We start from the raw sequence: 24,988 nt of genomic DNA, 5'->3' as shown, positions 1-24,988 counted from the left end.
TCTATTTTCTTAAGGCAATTGAGCGATTTTATATAGTAGAGGGGCAAATTTGGCCCTTTTCCTTTTCACAAACTCCAGCATCTTCAACTTTATTCTCCAGATAATAACCTTACCTTTTTTGTAGCATTATTGTAGTGGTCTGATATGTTAGATCGTAAGCATAAGTGGGTTACAGAATTTGGAAAAATTGTTTGGTCACTAAAGTATATTCCACCAGAAGACTCCTGAAGCAGAAATATCTCATGTAAGAGCTAGATGTGTTAGAAATTTTCATTTGTCCCTCCGTTTCTATTTACACAACGTAGTTTGATTGGGCACAAAATTTAAGTATGAAAGATAGATTTTTGAAACTTGTCATATTAAACGTCCCATAAAATTTTCTATGGTTTATAAAATTATGTCCATGACCAGTGACAAAGTCAAGAATTTCTCTAAGGGTGTTCAAACTAGAAAGAAGTAAAACAAATCCGACAAAGGGTGTTCAATATATGTTATAATATACCTCTAAAATTTAATATTTTACCTATATATACAATGTAATTTTTCAACGGAAAGTGGTCAATTGACGACCCTTAAGTAAATGTAGCTTCGCCCCTGCCCATGATGGAGGGCGGGCTGATAAGGGCCAGTCAAGCATCAATGACATGCTTCTAGGCTAGGAAGTTTCTGAAGAAGAGGTGGACGTGTCACCTTACGCGAATCTAATTGCTATGATTTAGATATTCTTGATTAATATAGGTATAAGGCGAAAAATAAGTTAGAAAATTAATTGGAGGAATATATTCCAAGCAGGATTTGAAGTTTTATGCAAAGAAGATATGATTGATAACTACAGAGAGCTCAATCGATATGGATGATAGGAAAGACTACAACTTAATGCTAGTACACTCCTTACCTCCTATTGTATTAAATGAACAATGTGGAAATGGATGTCTGGTTAAGAAGCGAATTCATAATTTAAATTTGATGTGTTCAAATTTTTAAGTTTTAGTCGAAATGGATATCTTGTCGAGAGCCGAATTCATAATTTAAATTTGATGTGTTCAAATTTTGTAGATTCTACTTATTATTATGCACTTTCTGAAATTAGGGGTTCAAAAATTATTATTTTAAAATTTTAATAATTTTTACATAAATATTTTTACTCTGATTGAGAATTTTGAATACACTTGAACCAGCTAATTATATGCTAAATCCACCACTAGCCTAGTTAATTGTTGTCATTATCCATTTAGAATTTATTGCTTATGTCATTTTACCCCAATTCAAGGTACTCAAATCTCTCTTTTGACTTGCATCTTTTGATTTTCTAATCTTGTATATAAGAATTGGCATTTTTCGATTGTTGGTGATGCGAATAATGTTCTACATTGGTAGTTGAAAATATTGGGAGTCAACATATAAGGGGCAGAGATCTCTTAATAGTATAAAGTCTTATGGAAAAAACCGTGTGGGCTTGATCAAAGCGGATAATATTACACCGTGTAAGAGTACATTATCCTTGAGCTGGTTTTGCCCAACTGGTATCAGAGCTCATGTTCCGCGGGACAAGTATGGTGATGACAGAGTGATGGTCCGGGGCTCAGTTTGCATATTTTCATTCAGTAATGATCTTTGTTGAGCGATATGACCAATGACAATTAATACAACCCACTTCAACTTACTTGAAATTGAAGCGTAATTATTGCTATTGTAGCACTGACTTTTGAGCTCTAATACTTCACCACTTCTTGAGAAAATAATTTGAGTTCTTTTTGTATTAAAAATTTGTCAAATAATGTCAATGGAAACGACATGAAATTCGAGCTAACTTAGTAAGTTTTTCCGAACCACATGAAATTTTATCCAAATCTATATCTGGAATGTATGAAATACGTATGAACGGAGGATTGATGCGTTCCGAAATATTTTCAACCAAAAAAAAATTTACTCTTCTTCCAATTTCCTGAATTTGGAACATTGGGAACTACTTATGTACAACCAATTTGGTGAATGTGAACAATTTCGTTCCTTACAACCGCACATTATAAAAGCAAGAGTACCTGGTTCCACAATAAAATGATAACTTAAGGAATATAATGTACCTTTTAAAATCTCTAAAATAGGAATGTGAATAAATACCTTTAATAGAATGTACACTTTGCGCTTAATTATAGGGCCAGTGGCTGAATTTTTCTAAGGAAGTTCAAGATTTAATACGTATGTAAAAAAAAGTAATGTTAATCTATATATTCAGTATAATTTTACACGGGCTGTAGCTCCGCCCCTTATATTGCTCGTACATATTACCAAGTCACTCCCACAATTTTCTCCACTAAAAAACAATTATACCTTATATTAGTCTCAAACTAGTTGGATCATAACTCGCTTATTAATTTGACTATCTTTGACCTACTCAAATTTAACCTAACTCGCCCATTGTCACCTCTCTATGGTCAAGAAAGTAAGGTGAAAGGCTTATGAATGTTCAGTTATGCTTTTTATCTATACAATTAAATTTGGTGCACAAGGCATCCCGCTTTCACGCAGTGTCTGGGGAAGGACCGCACCCCAGGGTACATGATGTAGACAGTCTATCCTAATGCATATATTAGTCATTGCTTCCACGGCTCGAACCCGTGACCTGTAGGTCACACGGATACAACTTTACCGTTGCTCCAAAGTTCCCTTCCATTTATACAACCAACCCCTCCATATAAATTATAGAGATTCAGGAAACCTGTATATATATAGCCTACACAAAACAGAAAACTATTATAAAATGGGCTGTGTTTTAATAAAGCAAGAAAAGATATATGAAGATCATGTTGTACTGGCAGCTCAGACACATTGTACGTATAGGTTTTTCCTTTTTTCTTTTTTCTTTTTTCTTTTTTCTTCCCTTAACATTCACTTCTATTTTTTCTGATTTCAGTTTCTTTGGAAGAAGTCAAGACCTTAAGTGAACTCTTCAGAAAATTAAGCTGTTCTATTTGCAATGATGGCTTTATTAGCAGAGTAAATTCCATCATTTCTGTCTTTCTTTATTAGCAGAGTAAATTCCATCATTTCTTTCTTTCTTAAAAAAAATTCTTATTATATTTGATGACTTAATATAAGTTTGAGTTTGTTACAGGAAGAGTTCCAGCTTGGATTATTCAGAGATAGCAGGAAGCAATCTCTGTTTTCAGACAGGGTTAGTTAACTTCTTTTTAGCTCTATACTTTAGCGTGCATATATTTTACGTTGTACCAGTGGCGAATTCAAGATCTAGAGTCAGTGAATTCAGAACAAGAGCCGAGCCACCTCTTGGGAAGGAGAACTAAATCCATTTTATTAAAAAAATAATACTGCGCAAATACAGTAAAAATAATCTTCTTCCTTTTTTTTTTTTGTATATATAGACTATTATTGATTTCCCTTGACATAAGAGAAACGTCTAGTGTAATGGTAAAGAGGTTCAAAATTTACTTAAAGTCATAGGTTCATAATCCAAAATGTGTTATTCTTGTATTTCTTAATCTCATTGCCAAAATTCCTAATTCTGCCACTGCTTCAGCATGAGCTGATCTTGTTATATAATATATTTTAATTTTTTTGTATACATAATCTGAACAGAAAGTAATAGATTCAGTTGAACCCGAAAAATCCGCGTCGATTTGCTTATGCGCTGCAATGGCCATTTTTTCATTATGTACATTTTCTTAAACCTTGGTTTGACAGTAACCCTTTGGATATGGATTCGGCTGAACCAGTAACTTTTGTATTTGTCGTAAAAATTATTGAATTGTGCACAAATTATTAGTTTAGAACCCAGTAACTTAAAAAAATTAGAATACTGAATTCATAAGTTTCAAATCCTGACTCTGACTCTGACAGTAATGTCAGTTACGTATAGATGTTCAAGTTGTTTGACTCCAACAATGATGGGCTAATAGACTTTGGCGAGTTTATTCGTACACTAAGCATCTTCCATCCTGATGCTTCTCAAGCAGAGAAAATTGCTGGTATGAATTTCCAATTAGGTGTTTTTCTGGCATTAGATAAGGCAATGAAATCAGACAGATGTTTCTACCAATGTTGCTCGGACTCTTTAAAAATGTCGTCGGGTTGTGTGCTGAATTCTCCAAAAATACATAGAGAATTCGATACGGGATCGGCAATATTTTTGGAAGGTCCGAGCAACGTAAACTGCTGTTGCATTGAACCCTGTGGTTTCTGATGCTGCAGTTGCATTTAAAGTGTATGACTTATGGCAAAGAGGCTTCATTGGACGTGAAGAGGTAAATATGCACTACTCATATAACAACATAATAACCGTAGAGTCACAAAACTATTTCTTTAATCACCTTAAAATATTAAACTTTAGTCATTATAACATTAGTCACTAAACTTTATCTACTATAATAGTAGATTCAAGTGACTTGACTTTTACCTGCTATAACGGTAAAGTCACTAAACTTTATACACTATAACGACAAACCTACACATCAAGGTGACATTATCGTTAATGTTATAGAGGGTAAAAGTTTTGTAATTTTTCTATTACAGCGGGTAAATTTCAGTCACTTTGATATGCAAAATATAGTTCTGTGACTATATTATACTTGTAGTTACAAAAAATTGGTTTGGAACTTTATTGTTATAGTGGATAAATTTGGTTTAGTGTGAAGTTAGCATAACATATGACTTTTAATAGAAGGGATTTTTACACAAGTAACTGTCATATTTGACAAGATTGAGTTGCTCTAGTGGTGAGCACCCTCCACTTCCAACCAAGAGGTTGTGAGTTCGAGTCACCCCAAGAGCAAGGTGAGGAGTTCTTGGAGGGAGGGAGCCAAGGGTCTATCAGAAACAATCTCTCTACCCCAGGGTAGGGGTAAGGTCTACGTACACACTACCCTCCTCAGACCCCACTAGTAGGATTATACTGAGTTGTTGTTGTTGTTGTAACCTGTCATATTTAATCCTTATTTTTTCTAACCGGTATACATAAACTATATATTGATTATATACAGTTATATACATATTATACATGAATTATACATATTTTATATATCCGCTAGTTATATTTAATTTAAGCAATTGAATGGACGGCTATTTAAGTTAATTCCTCTTAATAGAGGCCAAATAAACCCTTATTTCTGTTTTTTCTCCTTGAATTTGAGCTGAGTTCAGGTGAAGGAGCTGATTTTAGCACTATTATATGAGTCAGAATTGATACTCACTGATGATATAGTTGAAGCTATTGTCGACAAGGTATTATTTACATGCAACTTACTGGGTGTGGGGTGGGGGGTGGGGGGATGGTCACTAAATTATTCAATAATATTGTCGTACTTGTGTTCGATCCTCCAAAGATGTACTACTTTTGGAGAATCTAACGAGTGCCTAATAGCATTTTTGAAGAGTCCGACTAACGTAGCAACAATAACAAACACAGTGTAATTCCACACAGGGGCGAAGCTACGTATGGCCAAGGGTGGTCAATTGAACAATCTTCGCCGAGAAATTATATTATGTTCAGGGTAAAATATTATTTGTTATTGATTAAAAAAATAGTTTGAACATCCTTGCATAGCCCACTGCAAAGGGTGTTCAAATTTGAACACATTTATTGAATTTTTTGGCTTCACCACTGATCCCACAAGTGGGGTCTGGAGAGGATAGTGAATAGAAGCATTACCCCTACCTTGTGGAGGTAGAGATGTTGTTTCCAGTAGACGTTCGACTCCAAGCAAGCATGCAAAAATCATAATAGTATAGAGAAAAAATGCAATAGTATAAAGTCGGAATAATATAGCATTTAAAGTTAACTAACTCATATTATTAATCTAATTTTTTTGGGCCAAGACATTTGAGGAGGCAGATTCTAAAGGGGATGGAAAGATAGATATAGAAGAGTGGAATAGTTTTGCAGCTCTAAATCCATCTTTATTGAAGAACATGACAATTCCATATCTCAAGTAATTCTCTAATCTTCCTCTATCACTTGCTTTGTATTTATGTAAAATTTACCTGCTATAACAATAAAATTATAGGATTATATTTTGTCACATCAAAGTAATAGAACTATGTTGGAATTGCTCATAAAATACTTGAGTAGTGCTAATTTATCAAACTTCTGCTGATTTTAGTGAATTGAAAGGATGAGTTTTGTTACTTTGCAGGGATATCACAGCTGCATTTCCTAGTTTTGTGCTGAATACAGAAGCGAATGATGACATTTACAAGGATTTCTGAGTTATATCTAATTAAGGAAAATGCAGTTGCTTTGCCGAGTTGTGAATAAACAACTAAGTTTAACTGCACGAATATCAAAGGAAAAAGTACAATTGTTAGGTTGTAAAATGCAAAATGTTTCCCTAACATTGTATTCTTGAAAATTCATCTGGTCATTACAAATAACATCATAGACGATTAGTATAAAGTAACATCTGAAAATGGTAAATAAAATATATGAAATTTTTGTTGGGTCAATCTGTTCTATTCAAATTGTAAGAAGCAAAATAGTAAATAGTGAAGACAATCTACACCAGATAATATTATTGGGGAGTCAAAGGATGTTCTTCTTTGATCACGCATATATTATATATTTTTTCATATTTTAAACTATTAACCCTTATGATTTATAATGCTTTTTAAACTGGTCTTAAAATATGTAAAATTTATTTTCAAAAACTTAAAGAATCTGTGTTTTTGGGCGTGCATGCAATAACGAAAGCAAAGTGTAGTTTCACTAATAAATGTTATTAGTTACTTTGTAGTTCATTACAAATGTTATTTTAGTTATATGACCTTTTTCGACCAGTATAAAGTAACATCTGAAAACGGTAAATAAAATATATGAAAGCTAAGAGAGGAATTGGAGGTGCGGGGAATCGAAACCCGTGCCTCTCGCATGCGAAGCGAGCGCTCTACCATATGAGCTACACCCCGATATTTGTTAAATACCTTATTTAGCTTAATTGGAATAATTTTAAGATTAACAACCAGATAAATTCATATCTAGGGCTCTCTAACTTAGACCGTTTGTTTTACTAAGATTTTCGGCAAAGGGCCAAATATACCCCTCTATTTTCGAAAATGGTCTAAGAATACTCTTCGTTATACTATTGGGTTATATATACCCCTGCAGTCATACTTTGGGTTCAAATATACCTCTTATTTAAATGGAGAGACACGTGACATCGTCATGTCGGTCAATGCTAAATATCTCTTAATTAATTAAAAAGAATCATTACTCATACACGAAAAATAATTATTTTTTTTGTAAAAACTGAAAAAAACTGAAATTATTTTTACTAAAAACGGAAGAAAAAAAAAGAAAAATATTTTTGTTTTCAGTTTTTACAAAAAATCTGCCTTAGAAAAAACTAAAAAATATTTTCTAAAACAATGTTTTTGCAAAAGCTGAAAATCAATTTTCTAAAGCAATTTTTTTTGTAAAAACTGAAAAAAACTGAAATATTTTTTACTAAAAACTGAAGAAGAAAAAAAGAAAATATTTGTTTTTTTAGTTTTTACAAAAACATTGCTTTAGAAAATTGCTTTTTAGTTTTTTATTTCAGTTTTTACAAAAATATTATTTTAGAAAATATTTTTCAGCTTTTTTGAAAGCAGTTTTTTTGTAAAAACTGGAAGAAGAAAAAAAAATTCGTTTTTTTCAGTTTTTAGTAAAAAATATTTCAGTTTTTTCCAGTATTTACAAAAAAAATTTCTTTAGAAAATTGATTTTCAGCTTCTTTTTTTTAGTTTTTACAAAAACATTGTTTTAGAAAATATTTTTCAGTTTTTTCTAAGGCATTTTTTTGTAAAAACTAAAAAAAAGAATATTTTCGTTTTTTTCAGTTTTTAGTAAAAATAATTTCAGTTTTTTCCAGTTTTTACAAAAAAAAAAATTATTTTTCGTGTATGGGTAATGGGTCTTTTTAATTAATTAGGAGATATTTAGAATTGACCAACAGGACGATGACATGTGTCCCTCCGTTTAAATGAGGGGTATATTTGAACCCAGAGTATGACTGAAGGGGCATAGATAACCCAATAGTAAAACGAGGGTATTCTTAGACCATTTTCAAAAGTAGAGGGGTATATTTAGCCCTTTGCCGTTCTGCTAATTAAGATATTGTATCTAGGACTAAACATTGTATAATTAAGATTGTTTATTTTTCGAGCCGAGGATCGAAACAGTCTCTCTACCTTCCCAAGATAGGTATGGTCTGTATACACATTACTCTCCTCAAACCCCACTTGTGAAATTCCACTGGATTGTTGTTGTTGTTGCTGCATTTATTTAAAAAATATATAATTCAAATAAATTATTAATAATACTCTACGTACAAAATATTAAAGAAAAAATATTAGTTTGTTTAACGTTGTATAAATGATTTCTTTGATGTACCATATTTTGAAAGCTAGTGGTGCGGCTGGAGTAATAGTAATGGTAGTAGCCAATGATAATAAATAGAGTGGTGGTGAAAATACATTCTCTGAAAGTAAAAGTCTATACAAGATTTGATTGATTCAAACCTATTTAAAGATAAATACTTTTGAAAGAAGTGAATTTAATCAAGTTGAGATCTCAATGATTCAGACTCAACTTCCGTTAGATTATTAGCAACAAAAAAAAACTTCCGTTAGATTCAACCTAATTAAAGAAAAATGTATAGTGCCAAAAAGAAACTAGCAAGTAGCAATGCCTTGTCCTTGGTTCGGGACAACTGTTATCAAATATATGCTTCCTACCTAACAATACAAAGCTACAAAAGTTACGAATCAAACATAGAAACTTTAGGATCGAACTAAAACCAAGAAATGCTATACAAATTTCTTATATGGATAGTTATAAAGCGCATCTGCGTCAAATCACAACAAGTTCCAAACAGTTTTCGCCATTCCCCAAGAAAAGATAGCACCTAAGGCTGCTACGGACACAAAAAGAACCACAATGATCAGGTGCAGAGAGCTCTGCTATCAAATTCACAACACGGACCTAAAGGACTAATCTGCAAAGAGCACATGGCATTAGCTGCACAGTAATCTGTTTATCACTTCCCGAAACGACATCTAGCCCATAGCACATGGAATCAGCAGAACATGATCTGTCATCACTTCCCAAAACGACCTCTAGCCCATGGCACTATTTGTTGCCCGCCTCCATTTCTCCTTGGAGCGTTATTCTGCTGAGATTGCATCTTCATCCTCTGTTCCTTCATATTTGCAAATAGAGAATCTAATGTCTGAGGCCTCTGCTTTGACACTGGCTTGACCTCCTGCCTTTGTTGCTACACACACAGAACACAAACTGTTACATTTCTTCAAACCTTAGAAGATGCATACAAGCTGATCTACAGAACCGACAGCAGCGAGAAGGCAATGCTTCTAAAAAGTGACAAATCAGACTATCAAAAAATGGAGACACCTCCAGTGATATGGTCCTTGCGGAGTTTGACTCAAATCCAAGCTTTCAAATTTCAATGTGGGAAGAGCAGAAAAGCGGGGACCTTTATAAGTTTAAGAACAGCTATATCAATTCTAGTTGGACCTTCAATTACCTTAATAATAAACCGGCCACCATTTGCAGCACCCCTCTGAACCGAAGGAGCCCCGAACCTGCAAAAGGAAAAAAAGAATTGGAGCGACTGTAAGGAGAAGTGCTTATCCACAGATTTCTTATTAAAGAGTGAGCAGCCCCAAGTTGCAGGATCAATGTGTGGTGGCAGAGCACTATAAGCATACAAGTTCTTGTATATTTCCAACTTACCATCAGTCTGCTAATAAAAAATTCTCAACTAGCCAAACCTTAGAAACAGAAGCGGCACCCAGAAACAGAACTTCATACGCATATCTCCCACCAGAAGGAAACAAAGTCCAAAGTAGAACTATCAGACCATTGATGTGGGAGAAATAACATCCTTGGGATTTCATCATCCGTTAACTTCGGCAAAAAGTAAAGCTTCACCAAGATTCCAGAATCTCTTCAACAGGGTTGCAAGTAAAAGTTTCGAGTTGGAGCCCCTCGCACAACCCACAAACCTAAAAATTTCTGGTAAACAACTTAATATGCAGAACATGCAATATCTATCCTCCAAAACAGTGCAAAATGCTCAGGAGTTCCTCTATTCAATTCTTTTCCTTCTTCTTGTTGCTGAAGAAGACTTTCTTTCATAAGAAAGAAAATACTTACTATCTTTGGGATCTGATCCTACACCGCTGCTCAAGACTTTAGTGGATCGACTCTATTACATAAGGCATTTCTAATAATATCCATCCTTGTTCCTATTTTGGCATTTTTAATTTCCGGAGTGTTAGCCCCGGTTAGTCTAGATTATGGCACACAGTTGGATACAAACCCCTGGAAAGAGAAGTATCAACACTTGCATGTCCCAGAACAACCATTTCAAAATGAATAGTGTCATGCCAACCATAGAATAATATAAGTAATATTGTTTAAGGTGGTAGAAGGCAAAACTAAAAATGCACAGCAGCCTCGCAAGTTCATTGCTGAAAGGAAGCAGATGAATGCCATGTGTCATGCTCCATGCCTTTCCAAACTTCATATCAACAACAATTTTGGAGGTTGGGCAGAGGAAATAAAATCAGAAAGAATTGATCATCCATATCCCAGAGGAAATTCAAAGACAATTACATGCCAAATAGTTGAGTTACTTCGAACAGAAGCTTTCACCAGGACATACTTCAATGTGACTCGAAAGGAAATCAATGATGATCAACTTTCAAAGAACTAATGAGTTATTTTGGGACAAGCTTCTCTAAGGGTGTCTGTTCATATGAAAGCAACCATTCCAAAACCACAAACTTACGAGACATAGTATACCCCATGATGCTAGTGCTACCAAACAAACCTCCAGAAAATATACACTTATTGCCATTACGGGGAAGTTCTCATTCATCTCATACTCCAAGGGCAATATTGCAGCTAGGTAAAACAATATATTGTAACACATTCTTTTCTCTATGCCAGCTCTCACAGATGCACTTTAATCCACCTTAAAATTTCCCAAGTCTCGGGTGTCCAATACCAACTTAAAAGAGTAGGACTCAAACTCAAAACATGCACAACAAACTTAAGTCCACTGACACACTGTAGAAAGATGCAATGTTCTGATGGAAAATAATCATCATTTGACACTTGAACAAACATCCAAATATTGTAGCGTCAACGACACCCCAACCAAACTAACAGCATGCTTTTAGAGTATACAACTTCCAAGGATTGTAGTTTGAACATCACCCGACCAAACTATCAGCAAGCTTTTAAAGTGCATAAAGGAGAGACACATGGCAAATTCATCAACAATAAATAGGACCACAATTTACCTGCATCAAATGAGAGTTAAATTGCTCAGAATTTGACATGCGCAGCAAACCTGGACACTAATAACCGACTAGCTTAATCATATATTAAGCTCACAGTTCACAGTTTAAACACACCTCTGTTTATTTACAGTCACTGCTCGGCTTCGATTGAAAGGCCTATTGCGAATAGGAGCAACTGCGGCCTTTTTGGCTGCCTCAGTTGCCAAAGGGAACTGGTCTCCCTGAAAATTTGATCTTCTACGAGCAAGAGCCCCCTAAGCATAAGAATATCAGCAAAGAAGTATCATTCAGCATCCACCAATACAAAAAAGAAACCATCAAATTCTTCATAGGTTGAGAGAATTGTGATGAGTACCTGTCTCATAGATGATCTTGTGTCCATAAACTTTTGTATCTTAGCAGATTTATCCTGAGCAACATTATTAGAAAATTTTTGGCTTCTATTCTGCAGAAAGCAGATGATAAATGTTAAAATCCTGTTTCATATCAAACTGACAAAAGCTGAAATAAACACTAAATGGTCAGAGAGCGATGTGCTTACTGAAACTCTTTGCTTCTTAGGCTTGGTTGTGTTTGTTCTGGACATCTTGATGATATCATCTGCAAGCACCAACTGATTATCAGCAGGAGAGGAAGAAAACCAAAAGAGAGGAGTAAAACATGTGTAGCTGACAATAATACCTAAAGTCATGTCCATTTTCTTCTCTGTAAGAGCAATAGCCTCACTTGTTAGTGGTTTAGCTGTCATCTGAGAGAGGAGGAAAGTCAGTCAACTGAACACAGCATTGACAACATGGAGACTATCCAACTAAACTTGAATATCAGCAGATGGAAGATCAAGAGAAGAAGAGTCTCAATGCTAGCACACACTAGAACCCAGATGCTTGAAGCACATTATTCAAACGACAGAGAAACTTATAGGTATTACCTAAAAGACCAAAGCAATTGTTCAAATAGACATGCATTAAAGTAACTGCGCACACACATGAGATCCAGATAAAAATGGAAGCTTTAGTTGCTTTTTCCCACACCTTTTCAAGTAATAACACATCTCTACAGCATTCAACCTTTTAAGGATCCCCATCAACAAAAAACAGAAATAATCAGGCCTTCTGCTCATAAGTCAGCTCTCTCCTCTCACATGAATATCTAGAAACTAAATTTCAACCCTTCCCAGCTATACTTTTTCAACACACCATATGATGAAACTAACTCCAAGCTCGAGTTCCCTACCAGTTTCTCCAACTTCCCAGGCTTCCCATCTAAAATAAACTAGAGGAACTAGAAATCAGAGAGCAGCAGTAGTTGTTCTTAGAAACGGCAAAAGTATGTTAAATTTATAGCTTCTCCTAGGAGAATAACCCAATGACCTCATAAGAAAACAAAGCCCAAAAGAAAAACACGGTGAAGGGGAATAAGTTCTAGCAGCAGCAACAACAACGCCTCAATCGAGATAGAATTAGCTACATGAATCCCCTTTTTATATGACGATGGTGTCTGAGCTAGCTTGCGCACCTCGACTATTCCACCGACTACCTGTTTAACCCCCCCCCCCCCCCGGCCAGCACAAACACTGATACGGGATAACTCTACCCACCAAGCCTGAGGCAGATGGGAAGAAATTACATAGTGTTTTTACCTCCGTTGGGATTTAAATCTGAGACCTCATGTTGCTCTCTCACTTTGTTGACCACTAGGCCACACCCCTAGGTGCAATTAGATACATGAATCCTTCAAACATACTATCTTATTAGGCATTCATTAAAAGCACTAGAGGTTCTACGTATCACAAAATGACATACATAACTCTTACCAAACCAAAAAGACACTCATCAAACTGGACCATAATACACAAGGGCCAGAGCTAGCCCTTCAGCTACGGGTTCGGGCCGAACCCAGTAGATCCGATCTAAACTTAGTATTTGTCTATAAAAATTCATTAATATGTACAAATTATTATATTTAGAACTCACTAACGTAAAAGGATTAGAATTCCAAACTCAAAAGCTTGAAATCCTAGCTCTGCTTCTGATAATACAAGTGTAACAACAGAAACTAAGCCTTACTCTCAACTATTTGGCACCATTAATTATAACTTCCAGAACATCAAGAAAATTTTCACAAGTCCACATATAACAAAAGGCTAGAGTCTCCAAATAACAAAAGGCTATAATCATAAAATTAAGGTTCCGATAGCTATAAAATTGAAGAAAAAAAATAAACTTGAGTGAATTAAATCACAAATTTTTACTCGTTCAAAACAACTCGCAGTGTATAACATGAACATAAATAATAAAAACAAAAAGGAGCTCGTACTCTCAGCTTTTGGCATCATTAGTTATAGCTCCTACAAAAGTATGAAACTTTTTACAAGTCTGCATAACAAAAGTCTAGAATCCTCACATAACAAAAGCTATAATTATAAAATTAAGGCTCGAATATCTACAGAATAAATAAAAAAAACTAAACTTGAACTAATTAAATCACAATTTTTACTCTTTCGAAACATTTTGCCGCATAATAACATGAACATGAATAACAAAAACAAAAAAAAACAAAAAAAAGAGCTCGTGAGTAACGCAAATTCCACATAACAAGAGGCTATAATTATAAAATTAAGGCTCCGATAGCCACAAAAAAAAATTAAACTTGAACTAATTAAATCACAGTTTTTACTCTATCAAAACATTTTGTGGCGTAATAACATGAACATAAATAACAAAAGCAAAAATAGAGCTCGTGAGAAACGCAATCTATAGAAATTGAAAATTTCTGGAAGTAAGATCGTTACCTGTTTATGCTTGCGAAATCGAATTAGAAGAAGAGATTCGTGAATAGCGCTGATATTGAAGTTAGGGTTTCGAGCTTTGAGGAGAAGAGAAAGTTCGAGACGGCGAAAAATTATGGTGAACTGAGAATGAAATAAGGAGATATTGACATATTTATATGTAGAGGCGGTGCAGGTGCACCATTAATTATTGGATCAGGCACGAGCCAATCACGTGAGAGTTACGTTTACTTTTCTTTGCGGAAATCAACATTAAGACATATTATTAGCAATTTACAATGTCCGTCTCAATTTACGTAGCATAATTTGACTGATAACGAAATTTAAAAAAAAAAAAAAAATTATTATGAAGTAAAGACAAGTATAGAGAGAAACTGATATATTATTCAAACTTCAAATTTATGTACATAATGAATTGAATTCTCCTCTATTTATAGAAGAAAGAAAGTTGTTGTGTAAGCTGCTACTTTAAGCTGTTGTGCCAGATATAGATAATTTTCTACCATGGATAATATTTATCCATAACGGAGTACCGAAAGGATAAATTTTTTCAGGAGGCTTATTTCCAATGGAGTACTAAATAGATAAACATATTTACGGCAGAGACTCATATGGATAAGCTTCTTCAGGAAGCTTATCTACAACGGAGTACTAAATGAACATCCATAATATAATATATTTATAACACTCCCCCTTGGATATTCATTAAAAGATAATGTGCCTCATTAAAACCTTACTAGGAAAAAATCCTGTGGAAAAAAATCCTAGTGAAAGAAAAAGAGTACACATATTTAATAATACGTATTGCTAGCTGTCTCATTAAAAACCTTATAAGGAAAACCCTGTGGGAAAAAAACCTTAGTAAGAAAAAAAGAGTACATAGCGTATTTTACTCCCCCTGGTGAAAACCTTGTTTCAAATATTTAAGTCTCTGCATTCCAATCTTGTATACCATCTTCTCAAAAGTTGAAGTTGGTAAAGATTTAGTGAATAAATCTGTCGGATTGTCACTTGAACGGATTTGTTGCACATCAATATCACCATTTTTCTGAAGATCGTGTGTGTAGAATAATTTTGGTGAAATGTGCTTCGTTCTATCTCCTTTTATAAATCCCCCCTTCAATTGGGCTATGCATGCAGCATTGTCTTCGTATAAAATTGTGGGTATTTTCTCACATTCCAAACTACATTTTTCTCGAATAAAATGAATTATTGATCTCAACCATACGCATTCCCTACTTGCTTCATGAATAGCTTTCAGCATGATTTAAAAAAGTAGCAACAATAAATTATTTTGTGGAGCGCCATGATATGATAGTACCTCCACATGTAAAAACGTAGCCGGTTTGAGATCTAGCTTTATGGGGATCAGATAAATAACTTGCATCTGTATAACCAACAAGATTTGCACTATCTTTGTTAGCATAAAACAAACCCATATGAGTGTTCGAGAGTATAGTCTCCGTTTTGTGGTCAAGGAAAGCATCTAAGCGATCCTTTTGCGGTATCTACACCGATCGGAGAATCGATTATTGCTAGACGGGTTTACCGAGGTTGTACGGTGACAGTTTGTAGTAGTCAGACCTCAGCCGACCTAGTTGAGCTAGAGATGATGGATTTTGATGCTATCATGTGCATGGACTGGTTGTCAGCTTGCTATGCCACAGTTGATTACCGAGCAAAGGCCGCCAGATTTCATTTTCCAGGTGAGGCAGTCCTTGAATGGGTAGGTAATACAGCGACACCCAGAGGTAGGTTTATTTCCTATCTGAAGGTGAGGGAAATGATTGCAAAAGGGTGCATTTATCATATTGTGCGAAGTTAGAGATGCAGATGCTGAGATATCTACACTTCAGTCTATTCTCGTAGTCACTGAGTATGCAGATGTGTTTCCAGATGAGCTTCCAGGTATTCCTCCAGAGCGAGAGATTGATTTTAGCATCGATTTGCTTCCAGGAACTAAACCAATATCCATCCCTCCGTATAGAATGGCACCTGCCGAATTAAAGGAGTTGAAGGAGCATTTAAAAGATTTGCTGGAGAAAGGTTTCATCAGGCCCAGTACCTCACCTTGGGGTACACCGGTACTCTTTGTGCGGAAGAAAGACGGCTCGTTGAGGATGTGTATCGATTATAGGCAGCTGAACAAGGTAACTATTAAGAATAAGTATCCACTTCCAAGGATTGATGACTTGTTTGATCAGTTGCAGGGGGCTAGATTCTTTTCAAAGATAGATTTGAGATCGGGATACCACCAGGTCAGAGTTCGGGAGAAAGATATTCTGAAGACAGCCTTCAGGACCCGATATGGCCACTTCGAGCTCCTTGTCATGTCCTTCGGGTTGACGAATGCACCCGCCGTATTTATGGACTTGATGAATAGCCTATTCTGGCCATTTTTAGATCTGTTCGTGATAGTATTTATTGATGATATTCTGGTCTATTCAAGTTCAGAGGATGAGCATATGGACCAGTTGCGAGCGGTACTCCAAACCCTCCGTGATCGTAAGTTGTATGCTAAGTTTTCTAAATGTGAGTTCTGGTTGAAGTCTGTAGCATTCTTGGGGCATATTGTATCCGATGAAGGTATACAGGTAGACACTCAAAAGATTGAGGTCGTGAAATCTTGTCCTAGACCTACCACTCCGACAGAGGTTCGTAGCTTTCTAGGCTTAGCAGGATACTACCAGAGGTTCGTAGAGGGTTTTTCTTCCCTTTCGACACCATTGACAAAGTTGACGTAGAAATCAACTAAGTTTCAGTGGACGGAGGCTTGCGAGCGAAGTTTCCAAGAGCTTAAGAACAGGTTGACCTCAGCGCCAGTTCTAACACTTCCAGAGGGTCCAGAGGGTTATGTCGTGTATTGTGATGCCTCAGGTGTCGGGTTAGGATGTGTCCTGATGCAACATGGGAAGGTAATTGCGTATGCTTCAAGGCAGTTAAGGAAGCACGAGAAGAATTATCCAACCCACGATCTCGAGTTAGCTGCGGTTGTCCATGCACTTAAGATTTGACGGCATTATTTATATGGTGTTCATGTTGATGTATTTACAGATCATAAAAGTCTGCAATATATATTCAAGCAAAAAGAGTTGAATTTGCGACATAGGCGATGGCTTGAGTTATTGAAAGATTTTGATGTTAACATTCTCTACCATCCAGGGAAAACTAATGTTGTAGCAGACGCCTTAAGCCGTCGATCTATGGGTATCTTAGCACATGTAAAGGCTGAGAAAAGACAATTAACTAGAGAGATTCATCAATTGGCTTGTTTGGGGGTTCGGTTAGTAGATTCCGACGATGGTGGAGTTGTACTCCAAAACACTGCAAAATCATCTCTCATAGCTGAAGTCAAGAAAAGGCAGTACGAGGACCCAGAGTTTGTCGAGTTAAGGGAGCGAGTTCCGCAGCAGAAGAATCCATTGTTAGAGCTCAAGGGAGATGGGGTTCTGAGATACAGGGGTCGTTTGTGTGTTCCAGATGTAGCAGGGCTACGAGACAGGATTATGTCAGAGGCACATTATTCGTGGTACTCCATTCATCCTGGGTCGACGAAGATGTATCATGACATTAAAGATATGTACTGGTGGAACGATATGAAGAAGAACATTGCTGAGTTTGTCGCCCAGTGTCCTAGTTAACAGTAGGTGAAAATAGAGCATCAGAAGCCCGGAGGGCTAATGCAGACTATAGAGATCCCGACATGGAAATGGGAGGCGATAAACATGGACTTTGTTACGGGTTTACCTCGTTCTCATCGTAAGTTCGATTCTATATGGGTGATAGTCGATAGGCTCACTAAATCAGCTCATTTTCTACCAGTCAGATCTACATATACAGCAGAAGATTATGCAAAGTTATATATTAAGGAGGTAGTACGGCTACACAGAGTACCAGTATCTATTATATCTGACCGTGGGGCTCAATTTACAGCATATTTTTGGAGATCATTTCAGAGAGGTCTAGGGACTCAGGTGAATCTCAGCACAGCTTTTCATCCACAGACTGATGGACAAGCCGAGCGCACAATTCAGACGCTCGAGGATATGTTACGAGCATGTGTGTTGGATTTTAAAAGAAGTTGGGATGAACATCTACCTCTTGTCGAGTTTGCATATAATAACAGTTACCACTCCAGTATCCAGATGGCTCCGTACGAGGCTTTGCATGGGTGTAAGTGCAGATCTCTTGTAGGGTGGTTTGATGTTGGAGAATCTGGGTTACATGGGCCAGACCTAGTTCAGCAGGCCGTAGAGAAAGTAAAACATATCCGGGAGCGACTGTTGACAGCTCAGAGTCGCTAGAAGTCATATTCTGACGTGCGGCGACGAGACTTTGAGTTTGAGGTTAATGACTGGGTATTCTTAAAGGTATCCCCTATAAAGGGCGTGATGAGGTTTGGCAAGAAAGGCAAGCTTAGCCTACGGTATATTGGGCCTTACAGGATTATTCGGAGAGTGGGACAAGTAGCTTATGAGTTAGAATTGCCCTAAGAATTGGAGTCAGTCCATCCGATTTTTCACGTATCTATGCTACGGAAGTGCATTAGCGATCTTACCAGAGTGGTGTCCACATATGATGTACAAATTACGGAGGACTTGTCATACAAAGAAATTCTAGTTGCCATCTTAGACCGATAAATTTGCAAGCTACGAAATAAAGAGGTAGCCTCCGTGAAGGTTTTATGGAGAAGCAATAATGTGGAAGAGATGACATGGGAAGCGGAGGAAGAAATAAAGTATAAATACCCCCACCTATTTCAAACTGAAGATATGGCTCGAGATGGGATGCTACAGCACAACTCTATTCAGGCTAGTAGGTTATCAGGTAAGCTCTTATTTTCTGACTTTCAGTATTTATGATTTACGACTCTTTGAGGCAAAGTGTTGTTATTTATAGACATTGGCCATGTGTGGCATGCATAATATGTTTTCTGGTTGCATGCATGTTAGTTATAGTCTAGTGTACGGAGGAAACTCTGGAAATTTTTTTCCAAAGTCTCTAAAAGTAAACATTCGAGGACGAATGTTCCCAAGGGGGGAATGATGTTACACCCTATATATTTTTGTACGTAATACTGCGTCGTGAGCAAACTAATGTAGGACCCAAAATATGAGATCATCTTTGAAAATATATAAAGCAAGTTAATCATGTTACTTCGGAAGTTACAAATATTGAATATCATGAACAACAAGTACAAAGAGGGTTGGAAGGTTTAGAAGCTAAAGGAATTGAAGAAAATAATATTTCGTCGAAAGCCGACAAATTGGGAATGTTGTAGCATATACTTTTGGGATGAGACCAGGGTGTTTTACATGACAAGGAGGTTATGTTATGAGTTATGTTATTCGTATGATAGTCGTGTGTTATGTTTTGAAGTCAAGCGAGTGGTGGAACAAAAGTCGATGAAAGTCATCACAAGTTACGTTCATAAGTTTTACTGAAACTTTGGGTCAAATGTAATTGCTATTTTCTCCCAATATACTTAGAGTTATGGGTTGTTTCATCCATAAAATTAAAGATCTATGAGTCTACTTTCCAACTCATTAAATCGTTTGTCAATATGATATCTGAGTAGAGAGATATGGGCATTTTTGCGAGACTGCGCAGACTGTCACCTACTTGCTTAAACGAGAATCCAAAACTGGGCCAGTTCGGGTAGTCCAAAACTGGGCCAGTTCGGGTAGCTCAAAGAGGAATTTTTAAAGGACTATCCCCTTCATATATTAGGATGATAATAGGGCAAAATAACCAGACTTAATCTCTGCAAAAATCCTCCCAAAAATTTTCCACAAACCCCAATTGATTTTCTCTCCCTTTCAAGTTCTAATTGGAGGTAAAGCCTAGAGTTTGAAGAACCAAGATAGGAGCTGAGTTATCCCACAAATAAGGTAAGTTTACTACTCTCTTTCATCCATTATTTACAGTTGTAGATGCATGGTAAGTTGTTCTATATTTGTAAGAACTCACGGGACGGTGATCGGAAGCCGTGAGTTCGAGTTATTCACTTGTAGCGGACTGTTTTATGGATTGTTTTGTGGACTGTTTGGTGTTGCTGTTGGGCTGCGTGATTTACTACTGTTTTGTAGAGTTTTGGAGGAGGAAGGGTATGGAGAAACACCACATAAATACAGGATGTTGGGCTAGTCGTTCGTCGTAACATTTTCGGGGTTGTTGACAATACTATGATGGTCGTTTGTGTATGAAGAGATTGTGGTGTGTTGGGATATTTTGTAGTATTTTGTGGTGTACATAAGGTTGGAAAATAATGTATATATGTTGTTATTGTTATTTTTGGTGTTGTTGGTGTTATCTTGAATTTGGAGGAAGTAAGGATTATAGGGGAGATGCTGTCCGTTTTAATACAAAATAAGCATGTTATTCGTTGTGCGATAGTTATACGTTTCATAACTTAATGATAGTATTATTATCGTTGTTGTAGATTAAGGTGAGAAGAGGCGAGTTCAACTTGGTGATTGGAAAGAGTGTGATAAGGTATGTTAAGGCTAAGCCTTCCTTCATTTTGGCATGATCTCGTAGCTACATGTGTTAGTAATGAGACATAAAGAGAAGTTCGTATTCATGAATTTATTCACATTATTCTAGTCTCATAAGTTACAATATTATTCCTTATCGAGACTCTATATTCAATTTAGTATTGTCTTCTTCCAGTCAAGAGAGCAGCAAGCCTATATATACAGTATTACAGTATTTTCATTACCATCGAACTATAATCGATGGGCAGGCCCCTATTGGGCAACCTCTGATCAGATGAAAAGTTATATACCGAGCCTACTGTGGCCGAGCGCCTATGAGCGAGCCCAGCATGGTCGAGATACATAGCCTAGTATGGCCGAGCGCCAATGAACGAGCCTACTACGGCAGAGCAGATATATATATACCGAGCCTTATAAGGCCGGACAATTATTTTACTTACTATATTGAAGGAGTTGAGTCAGTATCAACAGGTAAGTATATCTCCAGATCATCTTTGACTCCCAATTACTTTCAGTTATTATATTATCAGTTCAGTTTCAACTTTCAGTTATGTTATTGCCTTATATACTCGGTACATTATTTTGTACTGATATCCCTTTTCTGGGGACGCTGCATTTCATGCGTGCAGGTTCAGATAGACAGACGGGTAGACCTCCTCAGTAGGTATTTGCAGAGTTCAGCCTGATCGGTAAGCTCCACGTCCTTTGGAGTTATCGGGTCTAGGTTTTCGTGTACATCTTCTGTATGTATGTATATATGTTATGGGTAGGTCGGGGCCTTGTTCCGATCACAATATATCCATCAGTAGAGGCTTGTAGACATATCCTGTTGGTTTTATCAGCCCAACTTTATATTGATGTTTAGTCAGCGCTAGTTTCCATTCAGTTTTATATTTTGATTCACAAATTGTCTTGCAAGGTGGCCCCATGGCCAAATTATGATATTATATGTTCAGAGTCCCTTAGTCGCAATTTGGTACACCAGGTTAGTTGAGGCACCGGGTGCCAGTCTCGCTCCCAGGTCGGGGCGTGACAGATCCCATCTGCTAAATATTCAATTTGCAAACCAAGATAAAGTTTTGTCTTTCCAAGATTTTTCATCTCAAATTCTTTCTTAAGATATTCAATTGCCTTTTGGAGCACTTCTGAAGTTCCAATAAGATTTATGTCATCAACATAAACAGCAAGTATAACAAATTCTGAAGCCATTTTCTTTATAAAAATACATGGACAAATAACATCATTTATGTAACCATCTTTCAGCAAATATTCACTGAGGCGATTATACCACATGCGCCCAGATTGTTTTAAACCGTACAAAGATCTTTGTAATCTGATTGAGTACATTTTCCGAGATTTTGAATATGCTTCAGGCATTTTAAATCCTTCAGGGATTTTCATGTAAATTTCATTATCAAGTGACCCGTACAGATAAGCTGTAACCACATCCATTAGATGTATTTCAAGCCTTTCACGTAAGGCTAAACTGATGAGATATCGAAATGTTATGGCATCCATAACTGGTGAATATATTTCTTCATAATCGACTCCAGGTCGTTGTGAGAATCATTGTGCAACAAGGCGAGCCTTGTATCTTTCAACTTCATTTTTATCATTCATTTTTCGCACAAAAATCCATTTATGACCAACTGGGTTTATACCAGCAGGTGTTTGGACTACTGGTCCAAAGACCTCTCTTTTAGCAAGTGACTTCAATTCCGATTGAATTGACTCTTGCCATTTTGGCCAATCAGATCTTTGTCGACATTCTTCGTGGTCGATAGGTGAAGTCATTGCTGATTTGAAGTTGCAAACTGGCATGTACTTTAGGTTTATATCAAATGATCACTGTTACCCTTAGCCCCACGGTGGGCGCCAAACTGTTTACCGGAAAAATCGGATAACATTAGATTTGTGGATGGTTCTAAGGATATGCGATACAATTTGATATAAATCGCGTAGAGAAATGGAAATATGTGTATTGTTGACTATAAGAACGAAAATAATAAGCAAAAAGAATGAATAAGTAAAACAAACACAAGGGGATTACTATCAATATCTAGAGGAAGTGATCTTTTTTTTATGTTCCACCTGCCAAGCTTACAAGGATTCCCCCTTTTATAGAAGAGGGTCATTACCAAAAAATAATAAAATAAAACATGTAGTGGAAGACCCATGATGACTTGTCTCTTCCTTGATTCCCGCCAAGATTCTCTTTGTTGGTGTGGTTGCAACGGCTCTTGTCTGTGAGCTCGATACTAGCTCGAACTCGTTACTGGGTCGGGCCCTTCGGTCTTGGATCGAGTTCGACCTTCGAGATGGGTGTCGCGCATTTCTGACCTCGAAGCAGTGCCTTGCGGATCGATTCAGTCACGGGCTCGATAGGATTATCGAGCCGCCTCCTTGGGCGACCTTTGGGCTCGAGGTTCGTTAGTACCGACCTCAGAGCTCACTCCCAAAATCTCATTCCGACTTCTTAACACTCGAACTCGATCGAACGTATGAAGGCCGAAATCTATTTCGACCGTATACACCCATGTTTCCATATATTAACAGTTCCTTTTTTTAAATTATTTTACAACGAACAATTTCGACCGTTAGAAGAAAGTTTCCTAAATTGTTACACGTTTGGATGGTTTCCTACAAAGGCAGGGATTTCAGGTAAAATTTGTTGAATATACTTGGGCTTCACGTACTTCCCTAAAATCGAACTCATTGCCATTGATCATAATCAACTTTTTGTTCTATAAATACAAAGTATCTAAACTCCTAAGTCATATATATAGCCCTATTTTATCACTCAAAACTCTCTAGTCTCGGCTGCTGCGTTTTTTTCATCTTCATATTGAAGAAACAATGAATATGATGGAGTTGGATAATCTTGGAGAAGGGTATAGATTTCGACCGACGGATTCAGAGTTAGTGAAATTTCTTTTGAGGTTTGTTGCTAAGCAAGAATTGAATGACAATGGTTTTATTGCAATGTATGATGTTTACAAACAAGAACCTTAGGTAACTTACAGCCATGGCCATTCTACTGGAGGAGTAGAAGATAATTGGGACACATGTATTTACCGTTACTTTATTACACCAAGGAAGAAGAACAAGGGAAGGTTTAGTAGGATTGTAGGAAGAAGAGGTGGAACTTGGATACAACAAGATAAGGGAAGAGCTGTTACTATAAAGAGTTGTGATCAGAGGAAAAGAGATTTGATTATTGGACGAATGAAGAGTATGTGTTATAATAATAAGTGTATTAATTCTGATGATTATAATGATGGTAAGTGGCTAATGAAGGAATATGTGTTGTCTGATCCTATTCTTAATAAGTTCAGTAATTCTGAGCGTAAAGATTATGTTATTTGTGCCATAAAAAAGTTGCCCAAAAGAAGTACTACTTGTAATTTTAGTGAGACTAGTAATGTGACAACTGAAAGTGCAAGAGGCGGATGAATTGTAGCATGTTAAAAATTTCTAGTCGACTATGTATGCTCTTAGTCGACTGATGCGGAGACAGAGTGCCCAATACTGTTAGTACTTTGATTCAATTAAATATTAATCTCAACAAACAGTAATTACTTATAATAACATATGAAAGCAGTAAGGTAAATGACACCAGAAATTTTATACTGGTTCGGAACCAATGTGGTATACTACTCCAGCCTCCTTGGGTTGCAAAGATGTTATCTCTTGATCTCTTTGTAATATGAGTTGTGTACAGTTTGTGTTATTTTCGATGTTCACCACCAACGTTTACAAGTTTGGTTTTCACTCGCTCACCAACAACGAACAAGGGTTGGTTTTAACACACTCACCAACAACGACTCTTTGGTTCTCACTCGCTCACCAAAGTAATGAATAATGACACAACCTCTAAGGACACACTGCCTCTCCAATATTTTTAAGTCTCTCTTCACTCTTTTGTGTACACAGTAAATCTACTAAAAGTAAATCTCAATGCTTGTTAAGAGTAGAACAAAGAACTTGTAGTTGGATGGACAATTATATAGAAAGTTGCGTATCTGATTCTTGAGTTCGCCTGTTTTCTTATAGGCATGATTTGAGAGTTGTTGTAGTTTTGTCTTTGATAGATGCACCCAATATTTTACTCATTTTTTATTCAAGAAAGTTGCCTCTGATTCCTTTATGAGAGATGGGATGGATTTAATAAATCCAAGGAGTGCTCCATGCCGAGATGCTTTGAAGAAAGGAGCAGCACTTCAAATTTGATGGGCTGGATTAATTTATCCATGGAATGCTTGCATGCTCCATGCTTTATTGGGAAAGGGAGCAGTACTTCAAATTGTCTCCCATGATTCAAGAAAGGTGCCTCTAATTCCTTCATGAGAGATGGGCTGGATTTAATCCTTGGAGTGCTCCA

The 24,988-nt window shown here is 36.6% G+C and overlaps 2 protein-coding genes across 3 annotated transcripts; one reads left to right on the top strand and one right to left on the bottom strand.

The window, feature by feature from the left end:
- The first annotated feature begins 2,722 nt into the window (after positions 1 to 2,722).
- On the top strand, positions 2,723 to 6,459 carry LOC107798355 (calcineurin B-like protein 7). 2 transcript variants are annotated; one of them, XM_016621331.2, is made up of 8 exons: positions 2,723 to 2,831; positions 2,915 to 2,997; positions 3,116 to 3,175; positions 3,878 to 3,986; positions 4,210 to 4,262; positions 5,158 to 5,238; positions 5,833 to 5,945; positions 6,150 to 6,459. In XM_016621331.2, exons 1-8 carry the CDS (start codon positions 2,762 to 2,764, stop codon positions 6,220 to 6,222), a joined length of 642 nt encoding a protein of 213 aa, XP_016476817.1. In that variant the 5' UTR covers positions 2,723 to 2,761; the 3' UTR covers positions 6,223 to 6,459. The 2 variants fall into 2 exon arrangements, with proteins under 2 accessions (XP_016476817.1, XP_016476818.1); XM_016621332.2 differs by lacking the exon at positions 5,158 to 5,238.
- Positions 6,460 to 8,780: 2,321 nt separating this feature from the next.
- LOC107798357 (uncharacterized) lies at positions 8,781 to 14,247 on the bottom strand. Its single transcript, XM_016621334.2, has 7 exons — positions 14,114 to 14,247; positions 12,004 to 12,070; positions 11,864 to 11,922; positions 11,678 to 11,767; positions 11,437 to 11,576; positions 9,537 to 9,594; positions 8,781 to 9,266 (listed from the first exon to the last, which is right to left on the bottom strand). The coding sequence occupies exons 2-7, from the start codon at positions 12,068 to 12,070 to the stop codon at positions 9,090 to 9,092; spliced, it is 591 nt and encodes a 196-aa protein (XP_016476820.1). The 5' UTR covers positions 14,114 to 14,247; the 3' UTR covers positions 8,781 to 9,089.
- Positions 14,248 to 24,988: the final 10,741 nt, after the last annotated feature.

The sequence above is a fragment of the Nicotiana tabacum genome, chromosome 15 (assembly GCF_000715075.1).
Source record: "Nicotiana tabacum cultivar K326 chromosome 15, ASM71507v2, whole genome shotgun sequence".
Classification (NCBI taxonomy): domain Eukaryota; kingdom Viridiplantae; phylum Streptophyta; class Magnoliopsida; order Solanales; family Solanaceae; genus Nicotiana; species Nicotiana tabacum.
This window is presented reverse-complemented; position numbering and strand designations above follow the sequence as displayed.